The 24,715-nt window shown below is 34.7% G+C and overlaps 1 protein-coding gene across 2 annotated transcripts in view; it reads left to right on the top strand.

Annotated features, from left to right (window-relative positions):
- Edem3 (ER degradation enhancer, mannosidase alpha-like 3) overlaps positions 1–24,715 on the top strand; it is a 71,883-nt gene that overhangs the window by 9,778 nt on the left and 37,390 nt on the right. For both annotated transcript variants that reach the window (XM_013521605.1, XM_005375059.2), the window contains exons 3-7: positions 8,771–8,871; positions 9,377–9,416; positions 16,761–16,873; positions 18,176–18,329; positions 24,173–24,307. In XM_013521605.1, the coding sequence (XP_013377059.1) occupies positions 8,771–8,871; positions 9,377–9,416; positions 16,761–16,873; positions 18,176–18,329; positions 24,173–24,307 (543 nt within the window). The remainder of the gene's footprint in view (positions 1–8,770; positions 8,872–9,376; positions 9,417–16,760; positions 16,874–18,175; positions 18,330–24,172; positions 24,308–24,715) is intronic.

Here is a 24,715-nt window from a genome sequence, read left to right as displayed (position 1 = left end):
ATTTTCTTTAAGAGTTACTTTTGAAGGACAGGTGTTTTAAATTATGTTTAAATTAAATTTATCAATAACGTTTTGTCTATTAACCTTCATTCTACAAATAGGATAACAAGTGCTAAAATCACTTGTTATTTCTAGTGATTTCTTTTTAAAAACAAGATTCTTAGGGATTTTTCTTATGGCTGTTATGTCATCTGCAGACAGAGACTTTTACTTCTTCTTTTCCAATGTGTATGTCTTTTATGTAATGTGTTTTTCTTTCCTTATGGCAGTCGTTAGGGCTTCCAGTATTGTGTGAAAAGAAGTGGTAAGATCTTTTTCTTGGTCCTAATTTTAGGGAGAAAACTCTTAGTCTTTCACTACTGAGTATGAGGTTAGCTGTTTTTTGTTTTTGTTTTTGTTTTTTCATAGAGGGTTTTTTACCAGATGAAATTCTCTCCTGTCCCTGAGCATATTTTTTTTTTTTATCATGCAAAGGTATTGGATTTTGTCAAATGCTTTTTCTGCATCTATTGCTATAATCTTTAAAAATCAGTAGCAAGACTTTGTTTCATCAGAACATTATCATTATTTATTTTTATCTCATGTAACATTATTGCATCAGTTTTATTTTGTTAACCAAAACCACATTGACTAAGATACATTGAAGAATTTGAACTTTTGTTCTCATGTAATGTTTGTGTATAAACTTAAAATATTAATACAGTATTTTACTCTGTAGTAATTATTTAAGGTCATATGAGATGACTGCATGTTTTACTACTTGTTTCTCTTTAGTGCCAAGAAACGTTTCATAAAGTATGATACCTAAAAGGACAAGAAATGTTCATTGTAGGAAGTGAGCATGATAATTTAATAATTAAAATAAATGGACTTCTGACATTTGCAAAATAGTTTAATAAATGAGTATAAATGAAGAAAAAAGGAGAGTAGGAAAATTTGGTGTGAGGAGTGAAAAACAACTGGTAACTTGTACAAGTGCAATGAGTAGCTAGCATATGTTACTATTATGTGATAGGTGGCTTATGGGTTACTAACTGTCATGCTGTTTATATGTTAAGAACAAGGAGGAAGATTTGTTTTTGATGTCAGGAGAGTTTTTATTAGAAATAATAGCTCCTGGATTTCCAGTCGAGGTCTTGAGGGTGGCTGTGTGGCCCCTAGACTTAAGTTAATTATAGATAAGCAGAGCACAGGAATTGCTTAACTGTTTAGAGGCTACCTATCACAGGTGTCTCTGTGCTTTTAAAATGATCAGTTGGAACTCAGGCTGTCTGACTCAGTTCTTCAACATATAGGGTCTAAAGGAAATTGGGGTTTTAGAGAAAAAAACTGGTTATCTTGTATTTTATGTTCCTCAGGACTCAGAGGCATAGTAGGGAGTGGCTGTAGCTCTCTTCAGTAGGGAGAGGGCTGCATTTCATGTCGCCTGAGTTCTTCCTTGGTCCAAAGTCCTAGTTCACTGTCTGTTCTTATATTAGTTCTTATCAATATGGCTGATTATCCAACTCTATCTCAGGCCGTTCTCCTGGTCAGTGTCTTACTTATAAACTAAACTATCGTCCCCCCACCCAAGTATCTTTAACCGTGGTTAGGGGACAAGAGTTGAAGATGTAATCTAGCTGCTTTAAGATGAAAAGGGTCAGTGTAAGGGAGGCAGCAGTCAGGGATTTTTTTCAGAGAACGAATCTTAGCGGCCTTGGATAGAAGTTATATTGGGATTTAGCAGTTAATGGACTCTCTTCAGAGGGTCGATCTAGTGGATCACAGGATGAAAAGACGGATTGGGGAAGGAAGGAACGAAGTCCAGACATGGCTCTTAAGAAATTGGATTAAAGATTGTAACCAGCTGGCTTCTAGACCTGCATGCTTATGGAGATTACCTATAAGTCTGCTATTTCTTTTTTGAAAGAGGAAGATATTTAATATGAGGATCTGGAATAAAGTATTTAAAATATGTACAACTTTATTGACAGTTAACTACATTTGATATTTCCAATAACTTATGATTTTTAAATTATTATTTTTAGTAATATAAAGTCACCTCCTAAAGTTTTTTCAAAAGGGTTTTACTAAAAAGTAAATTTTTGATGCTGTTTTGACTTAACTGTTTTAGAGGAGTTTTTGTTATTTCAAAGACAGTAAATTTACAGTCTGATATGAAGAATCTACTTCTTAAAAATTTTATTTTTGTTACTTTGTTTTTAGCTAAGCACATGTTCTACTTAATTTTCATAGGACACTTTTATCACCTGAGTTTTATTTCTGAGTGATAAATATTTTCATGGCTCCAATTTGTGTTAATATGAATTAGTTACCCTTCTTGCTGGCAACACATTGTGAGGAAATACAGCTACATTTCACATAGCCAGGATGTTTGAAGCCTAGTCAGCCTGTTTGCCACGTTAGCCAAGATTTTTGACGTTTACTCAGGCTGTTTACTTGACACGTACACACTCCTTTGGATTTATGCAAACCTTCTCTAGTTTGCCTTGTGGTTAACCCAAAGAAAGGCTGTGGTTTTATTTTTATCCTTAATCTTGAAACAGAGAAACATAAAGTATGTTTACACCTGGTTCACAGCTCCTTTATTTAATTATTCTACTTTGCAGTTGCTACCAGTGTTTTTATTATCTAGGTAAGTTTAGGATTTGAATTTTCTTATTTAATTTGGAGTTTGAATTCATATTTAATTTCAGGTAGGTATGTTTGTGTATTGCTTTATAAAATAGTAAAATACTAGTATGAGGTTTTTTAAGTAGTAGTTTAAAATAGTATGAAACTAGGGCTTGGGATTTAGATCAGCGGAACAGCACCTGCCTGGCAAGCACGAGGTTGTGAGTTTGATTCCTGGTACTGGAAAAAAACCAAAAAAAAAAAAAAAAAAAAAGAGTATGAGACTTTCCAACTGAATTAACATTTGAATGATATTTTTACAAAGTACCTTTCATCAGTAACTTCAAAAAATTTTCCTTTCATTTCTAAGTGTTACTTATATATGTTAAATATGAAGCTATAAAGCCATAAAAAAATCATATGTGTTCTGATAGATAAGTTCTGGCATTGACATATGCAAGTGTATTTAGGACTTTGATGCTGAAATGATACATGTAAAAATAATTCAGAATTGATGCTGAAAATTATATGCATTATTAAGATAGCAAAATACTTTATTGAATTCACAATTTGGTAGCTGTGTATGGGTTCTAATTATATCAAAACATTTGTTTCCTGGAATCTTCTCCTCTGGGAATGAATCACTGTGGAGAGCACTCAATTTTTCTAAGTACTGAAGGGTTGCAGGCTTCAGTGGTTTTTGTATTCTTCAGCCTGAGCTAAAAGTTGTGGTTGTTTTTCTTTTTGTCTTTCCCTTTCTTTTGACCATATGTTTAGTGTCCCTGGTCTCTGTAGTATTTTCTTTATTTCTTTCTTCTTTTTGTAGGGGGCAGATGGGATAGTGGGCACTGAACCAGAGCCTCTTAAAATTTTTTTATTTTTGAAGCAGAGGCTTACTGAGTCATCCAGCTGACCTTGAACTTCAGTGTGTCTGCCTTAGCCTTTTCTTTATTTAATGTACTATGAGTTTGGAATCCAAATAATTGAGTAGGACAGTTAGACATATACCTGGACATACTTTTGCTAAATCTCAAGAATTATGAAGCATCATAATTAAGAATCATGTTAATTAAGAATCATGTGAACATTGGAGTAATAGAAACAATTCATACATATATAAAATATCAGACTAGTCTTAGAAACTTTTCCATAGCAATATTCGGTGAATGCAGTAAGAGTGTAGAACTGTATCTTTAAACTTCTAAAGGAAAGAAAATATGTCTCAAGCATTTCATAACCATTCAGATTATTCCTGAAGTATGGTATAAGTAAGGTGACAGGCACCCTAACCCAGGGATACCAGAAAATAAAAATATCCATGTTTAAAACAAATAAGAATAAACTCCCTGAGGATATCAGGCAACTAAGAGAAGACCCAGAATAAAACCTCAGAGCCAGGTGTGGTGTTGCTCTCCCAGCTCCCTGGAACTTGAGGCAGGAAGATTGCAAATTTGAGCCAGCTTGGGAAGTATAGTGATTTAGAGAGACACTGTCTCAAAAGAAAAGTTAATAAGTGGAGGGGCTGGTGATATAGCTTAGTGTGAAGGCTTTGTGTGCAATCCTCAGTATTGGAAGAAAACAAAAACCAGAGTGGAGAAGCCGTGGAACAGTGGTGTGTATCAGCTTCCTTAAGCAGAGTTCTAACACTAGCAACTCTGGGAATTATGGTTCCAGGCCAGAATGCAAATGTTATAAACCTTCAGAAATCAAAATCTTGGGGCTGGGGATATGACTCAGTGGTAGAGCACTTGCTTGCATGCATAAGGCCCTGAGTTCAAACCCCAGCACCGCATATATACACACAAAATCAAAATCTTTGTCAAATCATTTTTTTTCCTGATGTAAGGAGAAATGGAAAAATAGCAAAGCTATACTAACATTTAAAATATTTTAAAACTTGAAAATGGTGTTTTTCTTTGAAAAAAACAAAACAAAACAAAACAAAAAAAAAAACCACCTCATTGCAAGTAGTTTGAACAGTAGTCTTGCCTTGCTGACCTCTCATTGTATTACTTAAAATATGGAGCAGGCACCTTTTCTTTTTTTTTTTTTTGGTTTTTCTCCGGTACCGGGAACCGAACTCACGACCTCGCGCTTGCCAGGCAGGCGCTTTGCCGCTGAGCTAAATCCCCAGCCCCTTAGGCACCTTTTCTATACTTGGTAAATTGTCATGCTTATTTCCAAATTTGGATTAACTTCAAACATTTTATACTTTGCTCTTTTAGTGTCATGAAATATCTCTGGAAGTTCTTTTTAATAAGAGGGTTTTATTCAGACATCACTTCCTTTGTGACTTTTTTTATGTCACAACCATTTTGTAAATTTATGTCAGTAATTTGGCCTTCACTAAGTTTCCCTGGCTACACATCTATAGAGATTTTTGAATAGTGGCAGTGGTAACATTCCCAGGTCAGCCATTTCTTCTGTAACCCCATTTGTGTTTGTGGCGGTTAGGATGGAGTGCCAACTTGCTTGGCTTTGGGATCCATGTGGGGTTTGGCGGAGCATACTTTGCTGTGTCTGGGTGGGTCCTGGAGGCATGTCTTTGGGTATTGATTACACATGGTCCTTGGTCCATCCTTGCTGGCATGGTTCCCCTTTCTTTGCTTCCTACACCAGGTACTAAATAGCCCTTTCACGTTATGTTCCTATCTTAGAGCAGTTTAGCATGGATTACATTCTCCTAAAACAGCGAAATCAAAACTCTTCCTTTTTTTTTTTAGTTTTTTTCCAGTACCAGGAATTGAACTCACGACCTTGCGCTTGTCAGGGAAGCGCTGTGCCGCTGAGCTAAATCCCCAACCCCAAACCTCTTCTTTAAATTGTGAATGTAGCAACAGGAAAGGTGATTAATACAATATTAAATTTGAAAATCACTTCCAACATTCCCATCTTCCTTTTTCGTTTTTTTTTTTTTGGTTGTTGCTGAACTTTCATCTTTGTTGGCTAATTCCCTTTCTGCTGTCCATTTTTATGAACTGTCATGTAGAATGATTCTGAGTGACAAGAAGACACATATGACTCATCTGCTGTCTGTGAACTGAAGAACATGTGTATGGCTATATTTGTGTGCACATGAATATATTCATGTATGCAGTGATCAATCACTGACAGAATTTGAAAGGATGTAATATGATTGATTGTGGATCATGATGAGCATTTGTTATTTAAATAGTGATTTGTAGACTGAAGAACTAGCATCATATATTATAGTTTATAGAATATCTCATTGTATGCTAGGATAACTGACATTTGAACTATGTTGCTGAGTGTTTATTTCACTAAGCTAAAGTAATTGAAACCTGTGCATTCTAAGACTGAGCAGGGAGAAAGCTAAAATAACATAATTGACAGAAGTCCTACTCTGAGTGGGAAAAAGTATGAGTATGTTAATTGTGTGCTTGCCAGGGAGTTAATGTTACCTAAAATTGAAACGTAGTTAGAATTCTAACCTGGGAATGCTTCTCATAATCATATTTTATCAATCTTTCAGAGACTCTCCCTTGGTGAAGAAGCAATTCTGCAGGTCTTTCTTGTTTCTGTCCTTCCTATTAAGATCCATGACCAGCAGGTGGGAATATTCTCATCCAGTTCTGTGGCAGCAGTTACCCAAATTAAAGCACCTAGTTCTGGCTTATGGCCATGTGCCTAAGGTCAGAGCATCAACTCCTGCATCTTTTGGGCATTACCATACCTCTCACTGAAGCCTATCTTTATTTCTAATACCTCTGTTGTATTTATTTCTAATACCTCTGTTAGTGCACTTTTATCTTTTTACTTTGGTACTTTAAAGTTTCTTTCTTTGCAAGCTCAGCTGTGTATTAAATATTATTTTAAAATATTTATTCAGTATTTTATTATATTTATATGAGTAGGAAAGAAGATTTCCACATGTATTTTTTTTACCATTTAGACTGAATATTAACTGTCATGGTCATTCTTTAAAAAAAAATCCTGGTAACCTGAACTACAAAGTACCTATTAATAAATATTAAGAGATATGAGAGATCTGCAAGAAGAAACTAAATACATAGAAGAAGATTTGAATCAATATATTCCTAGATGAGAAGTCAGTTTGTAAAGATACCAGTTTCCCCATGTTATATTCTTCCAATTAAAACTTCAGTGGCATTTGAAGGAAATTTAAAAGTTATACAGAATAAATGTTGAAAAAACATGTTGCAGGGATAGAGTAATTAAGGTAATAGTTTTGGAATAGGAATGGGCAGCTAGGACTGTAGAGTAGAATGGAGAACACAGAAATGTGTGTTTATGGACAATTTTGTACAAAAGTCTGGTATTTCAAGCAATTAGGGAAGGAATAGATTCTTTTAAAAGTGGCATTTGGAAGGTTGGCTATTTTGGGGGAACAAACACCGTTAAATCCCTATTTCACATTATAAACAAAAATCAGTTCCAGGTAGAGTAAATCTCTAAATGTAAAAAATAAAAAATTATAAGAATACTATTTTCAGAAGTGTGAAGTAGCTTTGAAAAGCATTCCTTTGAAAAGCAATCCAGAAACCATAAAGAGAGAGACTGGCAGATTTAACTACACATTTAAAGCTTAAGGTGAAAGCACCAAAACAAAAGCCAGGAGATTGACAAAATGGAAAACATTGGTCATCTCCTGTGTTAGTAAGAGTATAATAAATTATAAGTTTGGTAGTATCTATCAAAAATTATCCATCCCCTTGACCTACAGATCTGTTTTTAAGCAATCCTCAGAAATACTAGCATATATACAGAAAATATATACAGATATTTCTTATTTAATGACCTACCTGTTTAACTACTGTTCAGACTTACAGTCAAGGTGCACTATTTTTTTTTTTGTCTTTTTGAGACAGGGTCTCACTATGCAGTTCAGGTTGGCCTTGAGCTCACTTTGTAGCCCAGGCTAGTCTTGAACTCGCAAAGATCCTCCTGCCTCAGCCTCCCGAGTGCTGGGATTACAGGCATGCACCACCACGCCCTGCTAAGGTGCACTATTTGGACATACAAGCTATTTTTTTTTTTTTTGGTACAGTTCTGTACATCTTGTTTATAGAGCCTCAATGTCTTTTTTGTATAGTACGCCTTGTTTATACAGTACTTTTTATAATTTTTGCTGATTGTCCTGTACAGTACAGTGCTATAGTTTTATGTTCTATTATACATTACAATACTGCATTTAAGAGTCATGCAGATAAAAGCAGAGTCATCAAGTTGGAGTTTCTTTTGAGCATTCATTTGTTCTGAATATTGTAGCGTACATACTATATGCAATTCCTTATTTAGCGGTCAGTTTAGTTAGCGACCTAGTCACAGGGACATAACTTGGTTGTTAAACAAGGAATGTCTGCTAGGCACACAGTTCTACAAAAGATTATATATATATATGCACGTAGGTGTTTTCTGCAGTATTGTTTATATGGTGAAAAATTGAAATCAGTGTCCAAGTTCATTAGTAGAGAAATAAATAAATTATAGCATATTCGTAGTGTGGAATTCTGTGAGGAGCAGGTACTGTTAGGGATATAGACCTCTGGTGTTAGGGTATCTCACTTAGAATTCTAAATCCATCACGTACTAGTTATGTGACCTATGCTTACTTAATTTCTCTGGGCCTCAGTTTTCTTACCTGTGAAATGAAGGTAATTGAATGTAATTCAATAAGTTGTTGCAATAATTAAATTACAAAGTATATAGAATTGTACTCAGACTGTAAATACTCAGTATTACCTAATGTCAAATTATCACTTTGCAGTTATAAAGTAGACCTATAACATTCCAGCATGAAAAAAACCCTATAATTTCAGTAAGTGAATTTTAGAGCACTGTCCCTATAGCATAAGCATCTTTTTGTAAATAAAACTTTTAAATGATATATGTGCATATATTTGAATGTATATGGATAAATATACTAACCTCAGGGGAGTGAGAGTATGGGAAGGATATCAGATTATCAATTTTTAAAAGAATTTTTTAGTACTGTTTGAATTTCTTCAAGCCTGTACTGAATTTGTGATTAAACTTTTAAATACGCCATATATAGTATAACTTTTGACTGACCTCCATTTTACTTTATTTTTAAACTATAAAAAGGTCACACTCTCTTATGTGATGTGTACTTTCACATATTTTCCTTAGTAACTTACTAAGGTTTTCTTTGTAGGAACATGCTTACCCAGCAGATGAACTCATGCCTTTAACCTGTAGAGGTCGTGTGAGGGGCCAGGAGCCAAGTCGGGGTGACGTGGATGATGCCTTGGGAAAGTGAGTATAAGCATGGTGTGGCATTTCAGAGTACCAACTGCTAGACTGCTTAGCGGCAATTTACAGCCATATTCCCGGGCGCTGGCTAAATTTTAAAGACTGCTCTAAGTATTGCATTAAACTTCTTTATTCCTTTTTATTGTGTTTTGCAGAAATCAATCAGCTTACCCATTCAGAGAAAAAGTTAGTTTGCTAATCCGGAGCAATTTTAAAAATATGTGTAAATTTAAAAATGTATGTAAAGTGATTAACACATAATGAAGTTTTACTGCTTTAATAATATTTTTAAAAGAGCTAACGAATATTGTTATGCATCTTTGAAGATGTGGCATGTAAGGCTTTTCAGATTTCTTCAGTGATTTTTAGGTTACAGTGTCCTTTAGGTACATGTAACTGCTAGTTAATAGAAAGTACCAGTCAGTCAGATGTAATAAGTCAGCTTAAACGTTCATGGATAAAATACTTAGAATTTTAAATTTTGTGTCTCGTTATACTTTTTTCTTAGATTTTCCCTGACACTGATTGATTCTTTGGATACTCTTGTGGTAGGTTTGATTTTTCTTGGATTTACTTATTTTATAAATATCACAATATGCACACTCAAGTGTTATAAATTTAATCAACACAATAAGTATGAAATGGAAGACTTAAGAATTTAAAATGTTTAGATCTGCTTCTAAATAAATCTTTCACATGGTTCAGGTGACGATTCCAAGTGATTATCAAGTGGAATTTTGTCCATTAATGGAGATACCCAAATAATTTATGGTGAGATAAGCTGCAGTAATGATATCTTGTTGAGGAAGGTCCTTCCTCCCACCTTTATAAAAGAATGGTTGAATCAGAAGAAAGTAATTTTGGAAAATGCCATTAATATTCTTGTGCCATAGTGATATGCTGCAAAAATACTGAAATTATTAAACTATAATCTTTCTATTGATAAGTGAAAATATATTTTTCCCAGCAGTGATTTTTAGCACCAATGGATCACCTCTTGCTTTTTTTTCAATCTCATGATGCAGAAATTAATTTTGAGTAATTCGGTTTCAGAACTCTTCATGATGCCATAGCATATAGGTCGAGTTCCAGATGTCATGATTTCTAAATATAGTGTGTCTTTTTAGCATTTTACTTTTAGATATTTAGAATATGAAAGTAGGCTTGTTTAAAGATTTTCCTTAAAGCGTAAGTCTAAACTTTAAATTAATGTCCTGTGTACTGGTTAATATTTAAGGAAAAAAATCTGGGTTAGCAGAAAATGTTTAGAATTAAGTTTTACTTCCTCACACTGTTTCTGTATTCTTTTTCACTGTGCCAATTTTAGAACAAAGATACTCAAATCTAATCGCTGTTTAGGAAGCTCACCTGTAATGTTGAAAAAAAATCCATGCTCAAATTATTTAGTTTAACTGTTCTGAGTGAGGCTCAGTATTATTCTTTACTCTTCTAAAGTTTCTCTTTAGTTTAAAATGAAGCAATGATTGAGAACAGTTATTAAGACTTTTTTTTTGAGATAGGGTCTTGCTATGTAGTTCACCTTGTCTTTAAACTCACTATGTACCCCAGGCTGGCTTCAAACACCTGGCAATCCACCTGCCTCAGCCTTCCAAGTGATGAGATTACAGGTGTGAGCCACCACACCTGGCTGTTTATACCTTTTTAGTTGGCTCAGAGTTTTGAAAGTCATGGCTTCATTTTTCAGAGAGTAATGGAATGTGTAAGCTACATTGTAATAACTACGAAAAAATACTGTTCCTTTTGTTGTTTATTTTGTTTTGTTGTTGTGTTTTTTTTTTTTTAAGATAGGGTCTTGCTAGGCTGACCTTAAACTGTCTATGTAGCCTGGGCAGGCCTCAAGCTCACTGGGATCCTCCTAGCTCAGCCTCCCCAGTGCTAGGTTACCGGAGTGCACTAACATGCCCAGCTTGTATGTTTTACTTTTGGTTTAGTGGTTCTAAGTTTTCTGTAGATAATAGGGAAAGAGAAAAAGACAAAATATTCTGAAGGCACAAATGATTACCTGGGAGAAACTGAGTGGTGTTATTTATAGTTAATGGTTGCTGAGTAATTCACATCAGGTCTGCTTTGGTCAAAGGGAATAGATGAGCAGAAACAGTGCTTGGATAGATCATAGGGGCACTTATCCCTCTTTCCCATTCTAGCATATAAGCTGTATTTTTCCACATCATGGGTTCCCCATCATTCCTCAATAAACTTCTAATTGACGTTCATAAGCTTGGACCTCAGATATCAGTGTGTTCTGTAAGATGTCATGGAGGTCAAAAAGGTGGTTCCAGGCTGCATAAATTTCCAGCATTTAGAAATCTGTGGTCCTTTCTAATTGGGCAGCTATTATTTTAAAGATTATATCCTTCAGGCTATTCCTGTTAAATACTTTGGCATTGGTTCTAAAGGATTCTGGATCAATAGCATTAATATTAGCAAGGATCTGTTGAGAAATACAGATTACTCAGCTTTATTCGAGACATACCAAATCAAAAACTGGGAAAAGGGCCTCGCAGCCTCTTTGCAAACAAGCTTGTAGGTGACTCTGATATATGTTAATTTTTTTGAAGTACTACACAATGATGCAGTTCTTTTTAGACACATACTTTTTATTGTTTTTAAATCAGTTATCTTAAAAGCTGATGTGATGGGGTTCCTGGAGTTGGCTCTGTAATTTGATGAGACCTAAGGACACCATGGTCTCTCCTTCCACTTCTGTGGGGTATACAGATAATCCTTGGTGTGAATTGTTTGACCTAATACGCCATGTATATCCATTTGACTATCGTAATTCACCACTTGTGAGATGTCAGGAATTTAGCGACTCTGTGCATGAAAATTTTGAATTTCTTTGGCACAGTAGGAAATATAATGATGCTGGCTGGTTGCTTTTAGCAGCCCTGGACAAACTACTGAAGGAAAACAATGAGCTCAAAACATCCCTAGAAAGTTTAAAGTCTTCTGGCTGTGAGGACAAATTAAGAAAGGAAAATAAGGAGCTCAAAGATACAAATTCCATTCTCCAGACACAGATAAGAAATTTAAAAGTTTCTAAGTGTGTCCTGAAGGAAAATCTCCTTTCTTTTAATCGAAAAGCTGAGATTGCAGAAACTCAAACACAGTTCCTCATAATTTGATTGGTTGAACTACAACGTAAGTTTAATGCTCAGCCTCGAAGGGTATCTGAAGCAAAAGTGAGGGCATTGATTGGAAAGGAATGGGATCCCATAAACTGGGATGGAGACATGTGGGAGGATCCTGAGGAAGCTGAGAATGCTGAGTTCCTTGATGCTGATAAGATTATTTTGCCAGAGGAAGAGATCTCCCCACCCACTCTGGCAGAGGCATTGCCACCTCCACCCCCTGAGCTGTTGGCATCTCCTAGTATGCTGGGGAGACTAATCCTGTGCTGATGACACAAAATGATGCTGACACTCCTCAGGACCCACCCTCACCACCCATTTTTGCCTCTAGGCCCATAACCAGGCTCAAGTCACACAAGGCTCCTAAGGGTGAGGTACATACTGTAACCCATGGGGAGGTCTGCTATTCTCCCAAAGAACTCCTTGAGTTTTCTAACTCTTACACGCAGAGGCCTAATGAGCCAGTGTGGGAATGGATTTTATGAGTGTGGGATAATGGTAGAAAAACTATACACCTGGATCAGGCTGAATTTGTTGATATGGGCCCATTAAGCAGAGATTCTGAATTTAATATTGCAGCTCATGGAGTAAAGAAAGGTGTTAATAGTTTATTTGGCTGGTTAGCAGAAGTGTGGATCAAGAGATGGCCCACTGTGAATGAGTCAGAGATGCCTGATGTTCCGTGGTTTACTATTGATGAAGGGATTCAGAGGCTTAGGGAAATGGGAATGCTGGAATGGATCTGTCAAGTTAAACCTAATCCTCCATATTGGGATGATCCAGAAAATATACCCTTCACTAACACCCTGAGAAACAGATTTGTAAGGAGAGCACCAGCATCCCTGAAGAGCCCTGTCATTGCTCTTCTCTGTATGCCAGACCTTACAGTGGGTGCCGCGGTTACTCAGTTAGAACATTTAAGGGCAACGGGCTTGATTGGATCCCAGAGTGGCAGAGGTCAGGTGGCAACACTCAGTTGCCAAAGGCAGGGTCCCCGTACTTACTGTAATAGCAGATGCAGGGCACTGACCAGAATAATCTGACACGTGCAGAACTGTGGTGTTGGCTGATTAGCCATGGTGTTCTCAAAAGTGAAATAGATAGGAAGCCTACAAAATTTTTTCTAGATTTTGGTGGTACCGAAATGTAGGTACCAGGTGGTGCCAGGTGGTACCTGGTAGGAGTGGCTCTCGAGAAACAGAATTCTAAGGATGTCATTCTTTAATGGCTTTTGGGTTTTGGAGGCAACACACTCCTCACTTAGGTGTCTTACTCCATCCCATTTACTGAGTGGCTCAGAAAGCTGCTAGTTTTGAGTGGTACCGTCCCTACTTCCACCCCTTGAATGTTTTTTGGTTTTTAAAATATGGGACAGAATTTATTGAAGGGCTATTGGCTCTTCAGGAGTCTGCATGACCAAACTTGTGCTCAGCTCAGGAGTACATGGTTGCTGTCCCCTGCAGTGAGCTTCTACTGAGATCTGCCCCATCTTTCCCAGTGTCACAGCACTCTAGGCTCTCCTGAGTCCACTGCTGTGATAGCTACAGCCTCTAATGACCTATCCAGGGTTCTTCCTTATTTGTGTCACCAGCTTCCCATTCAGAGTTAGGGATGGGGCCCAACTCTTATTTGTGGAGCCTACATCTTCTTCAAGTATGGTGCGTGGGACGGGTCATCAGCTTCCCTGAGAGCTTGTTAACATACTAAAAATGAGGCGTCAATCCAAGGATTAGGAGAGAATCTGATGAAGGACTTTTAAAACTTCAGTATAACTAAGTCACCTAGGAAACCTGCGAAAATGTAGATTCTAAAACAGTAGATCCTAAGAGTCTATATTACTGCTAAGATGCCTGCTGGTGCCAGCAGACCACACTGTAAGTAACGAGTCTGGCAATTTGTATTACTCCTTAGAGCAGGAAGGAGCAAGAGTTGATAATATGATATTGATATGCGTGACTTAGACCAAATTATTCAACTTCTCTGGGCCGTGTTTTCACTTCCAAAGGGCCTGAGATAGACAGTTGTCCCTGTTAAGTGTATTCTTTCCTACTGATCTCTGGTCTAGAATCAGATAAGTAATATCTGTTTATTGAAACTATCTTTAAGGAACCAAGAATAAAGATCAGTAAACTATTACAAATATTTTAAAATACTTTATAAAATTTAAGTTTCAATCTTATTAAGTGGGAATAAACAAGGCAACTCATATATCATTATAGCCTTGAATTGTACAAATTTATTTTGATTTTTTCATCATTGTAAACATTTTCTTTGAATTTAAACAGAAGAATTGGAGCAAAATTAAAGTACTTTGAAAGTTTTTTTGATATTGGGAAGGAGTACTATTCTTTACATTTGTCAGTACAAGTATTAATATTTCTAATGAACTTTGTGATTTTTTCATTTAGTGATTTAGCAATTAGAAAATAGTAATAAGACATCACTTGTAGCAGAAGACATAATCTTACCATTTTTATTTTGGTCACACCATAATATAGTAAGTAGAATTTCTATTCTCATAGTTTGATTTTCAAACTTAAACAGTTCCAAAAATCATCCATCTAGTTTCTATTGATTGTTATGGAGTCATGCACTGTGTACCCTTGAATTCAACATTATCATAAAATCTAGGGGAAAAATTTAAAAAAAATTAGATATAATGGGAGAAAAGATGAGACCAGGATTTATCCTTTTTCAGCTAGAAGTCTAAGCTGAAATTAAACTCATTAAATAATAGAGCAATTAGAATGAATTTTCTAGCTAATGTTGTACAAAGATAAGTGGCCACTTCTGTTCTTTTTAGGAATAAATGATATTGGTACTATTCTTGGTAGTTATGATTTTGGAAAAAAGGCTTTTTTTTTCCTAGTTCAAGAAGCAGCACAGACGATAAAGAATGTATGTGGAAGGAAGTTTGAATATAAGTTCAAGGGAGAAAAATTCTCAAGAGACAGATTAGGGAGAAAAGTAAAGTTAACAAAATGATATTAAAACGCACCAGTTTGTAGGGTAGAGAGAGTAGAAAATGTACACAGAAGTAGTGTGAGGACCATATGTGTCTGCATTTGTTGCTGCAGAATTTGCATGGATTTTGAGATTGAGAAGAAAAAGCAGTGAATTTAAAATGAGGGCCTCCCTAACTTTTAATTTTTCTTGAATTTTCTGTGTATATTCTTACGGAATGTTTTATAACTGTATCAGAAATCTTAGTGAAAATAGCAGATCAAGTAAAAAAAGTACTACAAATTATTATGAGACAAAAAGTCAAGTAAATTTAATGTATCTAGTCTATTACATAACATCTAATTTAGACTGAAAAATCAAATGAGCCTATGAAATGATAGTGACCTATTTGTGGAGTTCATTTTAAGACTGCAGTTTTTAGTGTAGTCAGGATTCTAGACCTGCATGATATTAAACACTTGATATTAAGCACTTATTAAGTCACTCTGCTAAATGTATTTTATGTGTGTTATCTCATTTAAGAAAACAATCTTATGAGAGCAGGTTTTTTTTTTAATGAAGGAATAGGCTCAGAGATCGAAGTAACTTGTTTTGGATTGCTTGGATCACACATAGTGAAAGGACCAGAGTTCAAACCAGGATTTACTTTTTTTTTTTTTTTTTGGAAGTGCTCGGGATCAAGCATAGCTTCTCATACACGCTGTTCTCTTACCTGTAGTAACACTGAATCACAGCTTCTTTAGAGAATGGGACATTCACAGGGTAAAGATACAACTGTCTGGTTTAGGATCAGTCAGTTAAAGAAAGAGCTTTCTTCTGAGACTAAGCAATTCTAATACAGTGCTTGATGAACAGGATGATTGTTTTGTTTTGGCTTGTAAATCAAATCCCACGAGAGCTCACTTCAAGTAGCTTCATATTTTGTGTTTTTGTTTGTTTTATCTTTTCTATAATGCTTAGGTCTAGAAGCCCCAAGATTGCAAAGATTTTTTGTATTTTGAAATATTGTCATATTAACGTAGACTAGAGGTTGAGCATCCTTAATACAAAAATCTGAAATCCGGAATGCTCAAAATCTGAAACATTTTCAGTGATATCTGCATGACTGTCAAAACACCCAAAATTTCATATCTTGGGGCAAATTTTGGGGCATTCGGATTTCAGAACATTTCAGAGCATTTTAGCTTTTAGAACTGATTGGGTTTTGGATTTTTGACTTAGAGAAGCTTAACTATATATCAGTTCTTTTTTAAAAATTTTATTTTATTAGTACATGTGGGCAGCATATGATATTTACATTCCTTGTGGGGAGTTGGTACATGTACATAACACACCTTCGTTCCATTCCTTTTTTCATCTTCTTTCCTTCCCTTCCCTCCTCCCTCCTTGCATCTCTTGAGCTTCTTCCCCTTTGAGAAAGAGCTACCTCCCTACTTCCTATCATCTATTTGTTATTTTGCTCTTTATTTTTACTTAGCATTTCTCATAGAAGAGAAACCATGTGTATCAGTTCTTTTGATGATAGTTTTAAAGTGCTGAAGACATTTTATTGTATCTAAACAACAGAAATGTGTAAGGGGCTAACTAAAGTGTAAAAAGATGCACTTTTTTCGGTTTTAGATACTATCAGATTTTTTATGTTTAAAGAATACATTATTTTTGTATGGGTTACTTTTTTGAGTCTTGAAATATAACTCGGTTTTAGTAGCTCATTCTGATGATGTTTCTCCTTGACTTGGTAGAAAAGAACTTTATTTTATAATTTTCTTCTCCTAGGTATTAAATAAAACTAAAGAATTTGAAGATGCGGTGAGAAAAGTTTTAAGAGATGTTAATTTAGATAATGATGTAGTTGTATCTGTCTTTGAAACAAACATCAGAGTTCTTGGGTAAGTATGTAAGTAAAACACTCTAGCTATCATTTTAATAACAAAAGCTTAGGGTTTACTGTTTAGTTCTCAAAGGCATTAAGTTTCTTACGTTTGAAAGATAAAATTGGGGTATTATGAAGCTGTGACTCTTTGTGCTATTAGTCACAAATAGCAATGGGGCATCGGAAATACAGGTGTCTTTATAAGTTGTGATTAAAATACGGTGAATGGTGCTACCACATGCCATCCGCTGGAAAAGAGGGAGGCTGGTAAGAACATGATGGTGTGTTCTTATCCACCTTATTCACTTTATCTGGCACTGTGTGATCTCTGACTCTCCCCCAAAGTCAAAATGACCGTGAAAAGTAAACCTTTTGTATTGATTCAGGATATCAAGGCAGCCATCACAGTGCAACTAAAGACACTCACAAAAGAACTTCCAGAACTAATTGAGAAAATGGCAAGGACGATGGGATAAATGTGTTTGAAGCAAGAGGGGAGTATTTTGTGCGGGATTAATAGCAATGCATCTTTTACTAGAATACATTTTTTTTTTAGTTTAAGCATTCACTGTATTTTTAGATCACATCTTGCAGTTGTAGGCACAAAGCAGGGTAATGCCTGTGTAAGGCTGAACATTTGTTATATTAGCTCATCACAGTTTTTTCATGAACTTAGCATAGTTCGCTGACTTTCAGCAAGGTACTTCTGCAGAGAAGCCAAATGAGACTGAATTTACAGGGTTGCCTCTCAACTAAACAATTTGAAATACTATTGAGATGCTTCAAAATGTGAAACTATAAGCTGTATTGCCTCATTTCAGTATTGGTAAATTTTTACATTAATGATTACTTTTGTGATATTGCAGCTCACTTCTTTTTGTCACAGTAAGTCTTCAGTTAAACACAAAAAGTTATTTAGCTTTTCAGAGTTATTGTTTAACAGAGTAAGACTTTTTTGTTGTACTAAGACAGTTAAAGATTTCATGGTGATATAGTTACATTTTTAAATTTAAGATTTGTTAAAATTTATGTATCACATTTGTTAAAATAAATGCCATGCCTATGATACTCTTTGTTTTAAGCAAATTTAAGGTACTTAAGAATGCCAGATACTTTATAAGATAGAGCATCTGATTTATGAAGTATGTTAGCTGTCTGATTGTGGTAGTTTGCCATAAATGCATATCCAGCAAAGAATTAAGTTCTTCGATAGTCTTCTCTTATGTATGCTAAGTTGTTGATAGCAAAATACACCTTTCTAGGTAGTAACTTTTAAACCACTGAAGACAGGGATAATGTGTTGTCTCTGTGATTATAGAGGTCTTTTGGGTGGACACTCGCTGGCAATTATGCTGAAAGAAAAAGGTGAATACATGCAGTGGTACAATGATGAACTGCTCCTAATGGCAAAGCAGTTGGGTTACAAACTTCTGCCAGCTTTCAACACTACCAGTGGGCTTCCTTATCCAAGAGTAAGTAATTCTGAAAAAGTATGATAGTCTTTACATACTTCCTTTGCTGTTTTACAAAATGAATTTTTGTGATCAGAACCATTGTTCCTTACCACATTGAGGCTGGAAAACAAATGTTTCAAAGCTGTATAACAAATTTATATTGATGTTTCCATTAACTTATATTTGAATGATGTGAAAATTAGACTAGTTTAAGTTTTACTATGTCTCTCCATAAGAGATTATGCTGCAAAAAGAAGAAACAGATGCTGGACTGGAACTTTGACCAGAATTGTTTGTGCTGAAATTATAGTTGAAGCAGTGAGCGCAGAGGGGCGTTACTCTCTGAAGGAGGGGAGATGGAGAACACAGGACAGACCAGGGCAGGAGGAGGTAGAGCTGTTGTGGAGCGGAGTGTGTTCAATGTAGTGGGTGGTGATAAAACATCCAGAAAAAGGCACTTCAAAGGAAGGAGATAGCCTCTTAAACTTGAAGATATTTGGGTGCATACAGAGCCTTGAATGATGTAATGTGGTAGATTAGGGAGGGGGGAAAGATTCAAAGTAAGTAGGTATGGACCACTTACAGCTGTGGGATTTTTGTTTGTTTGTTTGAGACAGGGTCTCACTGTGTAGTTCAGAGTGGCCTTGAACTTACTATGTAGCTCAGGCTGGCCTCAAACTCACAGCAGTCCTGCTTCCACCTCCCAAATCCTGGGATTACAGGTGCGTGCCGCCATGTCTGGCGTTGCTGTGGGATTTTTTTTGGTGTTCGCAGTTAAAGGAGAGTTGGCAGTGGAGTCAGTTGAGGGAATATTTTTCATTTTTCCACCAAGACAAGTTTATATGTAAAGCAGAGGGAAAGAAGCCGTTGCAGATAAAAAAGAGTTCTTCTGGTTTATTTCATTGTTTATTAACACTATTCATTGTTAATTTCCTACCACTTTGTGTGTAACTCCGTATTGTCTGTACTGTTCTTTTGCTATTTTGTAAAATGTTGTCTGTCTGTTAATGTTTTCCTCCTTTTATTTTTAAAATTAAAAAAAAAACTATTACTCTTTCTCTTTTATCTAAGATAGATACCTTAGCTATTACTAAACTTTATCATTTTTTTCTTTTCTTATTGTTTCTATATTGAAGTCAATACAATTTTGTATTATATTTATTCCTAAACTATTATTATTATTATTATTATTATTATTTTGGTTTTGGTTTTTCTCCAGTACTATTCCTAAACTATTATAAGTGCTTATCTAATTCTTTTCTCTCTGGTTTATGAGTCAGGACACTTGGAAAATTAATATCACTAAAACAACTTTTGTTGAATTACCTTTAAAAATTTTTATTGATTATTGTATTTTTGCTTTAGCATTCAGAATTCTTTGTAGTTTGGCAGTAGACATTTTTTCCCCCACACTCCATACTCCAGTGAAGTCAGTTTTCTGTCTTAGCCAAAACATTCTATAGTCCTCCCGAAAACCCTTAGAGTTTCTTTCACATTCCTTGCTTTTAGGCTCTATTTCTTGGCATAGCCTTTCTACCAATATAAATCAAATAAGGCTCATTTCCTTCAACAAGAAGTCACCTTGACTAGGTAGACAACACAGCATGATAGAAGGTGGTGCTGTGCGAAGTGAAGGTCACATTGCATTCGTTTACCCGTCAGTTTAGTTGGTTATTACCAGCACTTTTTCTTCAATGGAATGGATTAGATTTAAATGTCTGATTATTTAAACTTATAGTTTTTGGTATTTTAAATATCTTGTGAACGTTCTTCTATACATCTTTTTATATATTTCTTCTTTGGGATGGATTACTATGAGAGGAAATCAGAGAGTAGGGGACTTTTAAGACTTTAGGTAATTACTGTCCAGTTGTTCTCCAGAAAGATTCTTTTATACCTCCCCATGTACAGAAGTGTATGTGTGATCATACTGTTGCCAACACTGTATATTTTCATTCTTTTGTCAACTTAATGAGCAAAAAATGAAATTATTTTAATGTGAATTTTTTGTTAGTAAAATTAGATTTAATTCTTTTTCTTGTAGCTTATTAAAATTAGAAGCAGTTATTTTAAGCAATATACAGACATTACTTAGTTTATTTTTAGTAAATATTTTTAGTTTTTGTTATAAACAGAGGTGCTAGATTTTGAGGAATCAATTATATCTTTACTTTTACAATTACATGAAAAGCAGATATGGAATTGATATAGAAGTAACTATGAATATTATATTATAATAAACTTTAAAAATGTTTTCAAACACAACTACATAAGAAAATAATTCCTCCCCTTCCTTCCTTGTATACACTTAGTGACTGCTTTTGCTTATGAAAATTTGCACAGTCTCTCTTAGATAGTATAAGTTTATATAATTTGCATTAATTCGCATAAATTGAATTTGCTGGACAAAAATGGTGGTATAAGAGTTAATAGTTGTTTTGAAACTTATATATAAAGTGTGTCTATATTTTGTAATATCATTTCTTTAAAGTTATTAAAAGCAACTTGCCACCTTTTCAAATAAATCATATTGCTAAGATTGAGTAAATGATATAACATACAGAGTTATTAGGAATTCTATTTATATACACATTATATACATAAGTATATAAGAATTTTCAGGATAACTAATAGATAATATAGTCAATTTATACTTTACTAAATTTATACCTTATAATTTATACTTTACTAAAAGGTAAAAACCTTTTAGTAAACACTTCTTAGTAAAAAAAAGTGTGCTTTTTTTGGTGAAAGGATGGAAAACAATATTCCATGTAAATGGAGTCCAAAAGCAAACGTAAGTATCTATACTCATATCTCACAAAGCAGACCTGTGCACAGAATTAGTCAGAAGAGGCAAAAGCCACTACATAGTGGTAAAGAGAACAACGCTCCAAGAAGGTTTAACAATTGTTAACTTATATGCATGGAATGTTAGAACAGTACAGAAGATTGATGAAACCATTGATTCTTTGAAAAGATAAGCAAGGCTGATAAATCCTTAGCCAAATTAACCAAAAGAGAGATAATCAAATCAATAAAATTAGAGTTGAAAAAGGAAACAGTACAACAGATACCACTGAAATCCAGAGGATTATTAGGGACTATTTTAAAGACTGATACTCCAATAAATTGGAGAATCAAGAAGAAATGGATAAATTTCTAGACACATATGAACCAACAAGATATAAAAATCCTCATCAGATGAGTAAGAAGCTGTGAGATTGAAACAGTAATAAAAAGACTCCTAGCAAATAACAGGACTAAATGGGCTTACTATTGAATGAATAAAAAGGGAAGGAATGCTTTCCAGATTCACTTTGTGAGTCCAGTGTCACCCTGATACCAAAACCAGATACGGACATAACAAAAAAAGAATATTATGGACCAATATCTTTGATGAACATAAATGCAAAAATCCATGCAAAATACTTGCGAACTGAATTCAGCAATACTTTAAAGAGATCATACATGTGCTCAAGTTGGTTTCATTCTGGTATGGTTCAACATATACAAAGCAGCAAACATATGCACCACATAAATAGAATAAATGTAAATATGACGTGATCATTTCAGTTGATAGAGAAAGCCTTTGACAAAATTCAGCATCTATTCATGATAAAAGTCCTAAAGAAACTAGGTACAGAAGCATTATACCTCAACATAATAAAGACTGTGTATGATAAATCTGTAGCTAAAATCATACTGAATGGGAAAAAACAAAAACATTTCCTCTAAAATCAGGAATGAAGGTAGGGCATGGTGGCACATACCTGTAATCCCAGCACTCAGGAGGCAGAGGCACGAAGATCGTTGGCAGTTTGAGACCATCCTGAGCTACAAAGTGAGCTCAAGGCCAGCCTGAACTGCATAGAGAGATCCTGTCTCAAAAAGACCAAAAAAAAGAAAATCAGGAATAAGACAAGAGTATCCACTTTTACAACTCCTATTCAATACAGTACTGTACTTGAAATTTTAGAGCAATTAGGCAAGAGAAAGAAATAAAAGGATGAGCATAGGAAGAAGTTATCTTTGGGTTTGCATTTAAAAGGGTGCAAGATTTAAATGATCCGATGTAGATAGTTGTTATGGGAAATATCCTTTTCCATGACTTTGTAGCAATCATTTTGAGATAGGAAGGGCTGTAATTCAGTGTATGAACATATACAAAAAGTGTCAACGTGTGAAATGTTTTTCATGTACTGACTTTGATTTAAAGTATTTTTTTCTTATGGGAAAAGACACTAAAAGTGGAATATACATGTTTATTATTTTTTTTGTTTTGAAACTGCCTTCTCATGATGAGTCCCTACATTTTACCATGCATAGCTCACTACTACTCCCAATCTAGTGATATTTCTTCTTCTGAATTTTAATGTTTTGATTAATCTTTTTGTTTGACACCTACTTATGACATTTAATTACTAGCTGTCTTCTCTCTATATATATCTCTCTTATTTACTCTGTCTGTATTTTAAGGTCTTTTAAGGCAAGGATATATTTGTATCTTACCATAGTATCTATGACACAGTAAGTAAGTAACAAATATTGATCAACTGATTGCAGTAATTAATAGAACTAACTAGACAGTATTTCTCATTTGTGATTCTTACTCCAAATATGTATAAAATTTTTATACTTTAGTGTAATACTAAATTTTTATTTGATTATTGAGGATTACTTCATTTTAAGTTCATTATTCATAATACAAGTTTTCAATTTTACATCTATAGCTAGGGATATAGACAGCTTAAGGTAGTAGGGCATACTTTCCATTTCTGTTCATCATGAAGAACTACCTAAAACTAGTTAATCTTCCTGAAATGCAAATGGTAAAGATAATTGCGAGTTTGGGTGGAGATGGAGGTATTGCCAGGCTAAGAAGCGTGTGGAAATACCTTAAGTGACACTCTGGAAGAAAGATAAATGGCAGTGCTGAAGACAGCATATGGTGGTCAACTCCCATGTCTCACCTGCATTTCACTTTTGTTTTGTTTTGTTCTTGAGAGGATGTTTGTTTTAGAAATGCCTAGAATGTGTTGACTGGAGACTGTTTAGGTAAGAAGCATACTGAGTAATGGGTTTTTGTATATCAACTGAAGTATTAATTTATTTGAGCTTTTCGTAAGAGTCTGAACAACTGACGTGAAAACATATTTATGCTGTTTCACATTTGATTTTTTTTTTTTTTTTTGGTTTTTATTATACTAAATCCTTGACATATATCTCCTTTTGGGGATTTATTTGATGCTGAAAACGTTCTAGTTTTAATAAATTTCTGATCGAGTTGGTTCTAGATAGTCCAGATTAATACCGGTAGTATTCTTTGATTGTCTTCAAGTTACGAAAGAAGTATTCCTTGGTAAAAAGTGTCCTTGTTTGCTAGCATGCTAGCAAGACAGTATAATCATATTTGCAACTTCTAAAACCTTTAGCAAAAAAAATTAAACTCTTCAAATGCATACCATTGTAATCAGTTTTTTCTCTGTAAAGAACAGTTAAACCTAATTTCTTTTAAAGCTTATTTACTCTTCTGTTGTTGAACTAACTAGTTCAAACTGTCCAGAGGAAAAAATTGTTATGGAAGGTGTTTTTCTATGTAATTGTTATGATGGTGTTGCATTTTGATGTAATTGAGGAACAAACTAAATAAAAACTTATTTACCTTGTTAATTTTATGTGTTTACAATATATTTCCGTAGATATTAATTGGAAAGTCACGAAGATCATTGGATTGAGCTTGAATGTCAATAATTTCATGAATTATTTTCATGATTTGATAAAAAGTCTTGATAAATAATTTTTTTAGAGAAATATGTTCTCTTGATAGTTGCTGATGATTATCTTTTGGTTGTGTTTAGATTAATTTAAAGTTCGGCATCAGAAAACCGGAGGCTCGGACAGGAACTGAGACAGATACCTGTACAGCCTGTGCAGGTACCTTGATCCTTGAGTTTGCTGCTTTAAGTCGGTTCACTGGAGCAACAATTTTTGAGGTTTGCTTTTCATGGCCTTTGATCTTCTGGGTAGTGGGCATAGCTAACTTTATATTTCTTTTCCATTGGTTAGGCATTAGGATTATCAGTTAGAGGATTACTGGTTTTTAGTGAACTTTTAATCTAAATTCCATGATGTAGTTTTGGATTGTCAGAAGCATAAAAGTCATTTTGAGCTAGCCATGTTAATACAGCTTTGCGTTTGTTCACAAACTATGAAGTAAAATGTTGGTTTAATTCTTAGATTGTTTACGTATAGCATTGAGATTTGGTAGCTCCTTGATATCATCAATGTCTAATACGAAATACATCTCTTACTTATTAGACTTCCAAATGTGTGAGTGTACTTCTGACACCTTCGCTAGCCTAAAACAGTGAGATTTTTGAATTCAAGTCTTGATTAAAAGT

Source organism: Chinchilla lanigera, unplaced genomic scaffold, assembly GCF_000276665.1.
Source record: "Chinchilla lanigera isolate Chin_1 unplaced genomic scaffold, ChiLan1.0 scaffold00005, whole genome shotgun sequence".
Lineage (NCBI taxonomy): Eukaryota > Metazoa > Chordata > Mammalia > Rodentia > Chinchillidae > Chinchilla > Chinchilla lanigera.
This window is presented reverse-complemented; position numbering and strand designations above follow the sequence as displayed.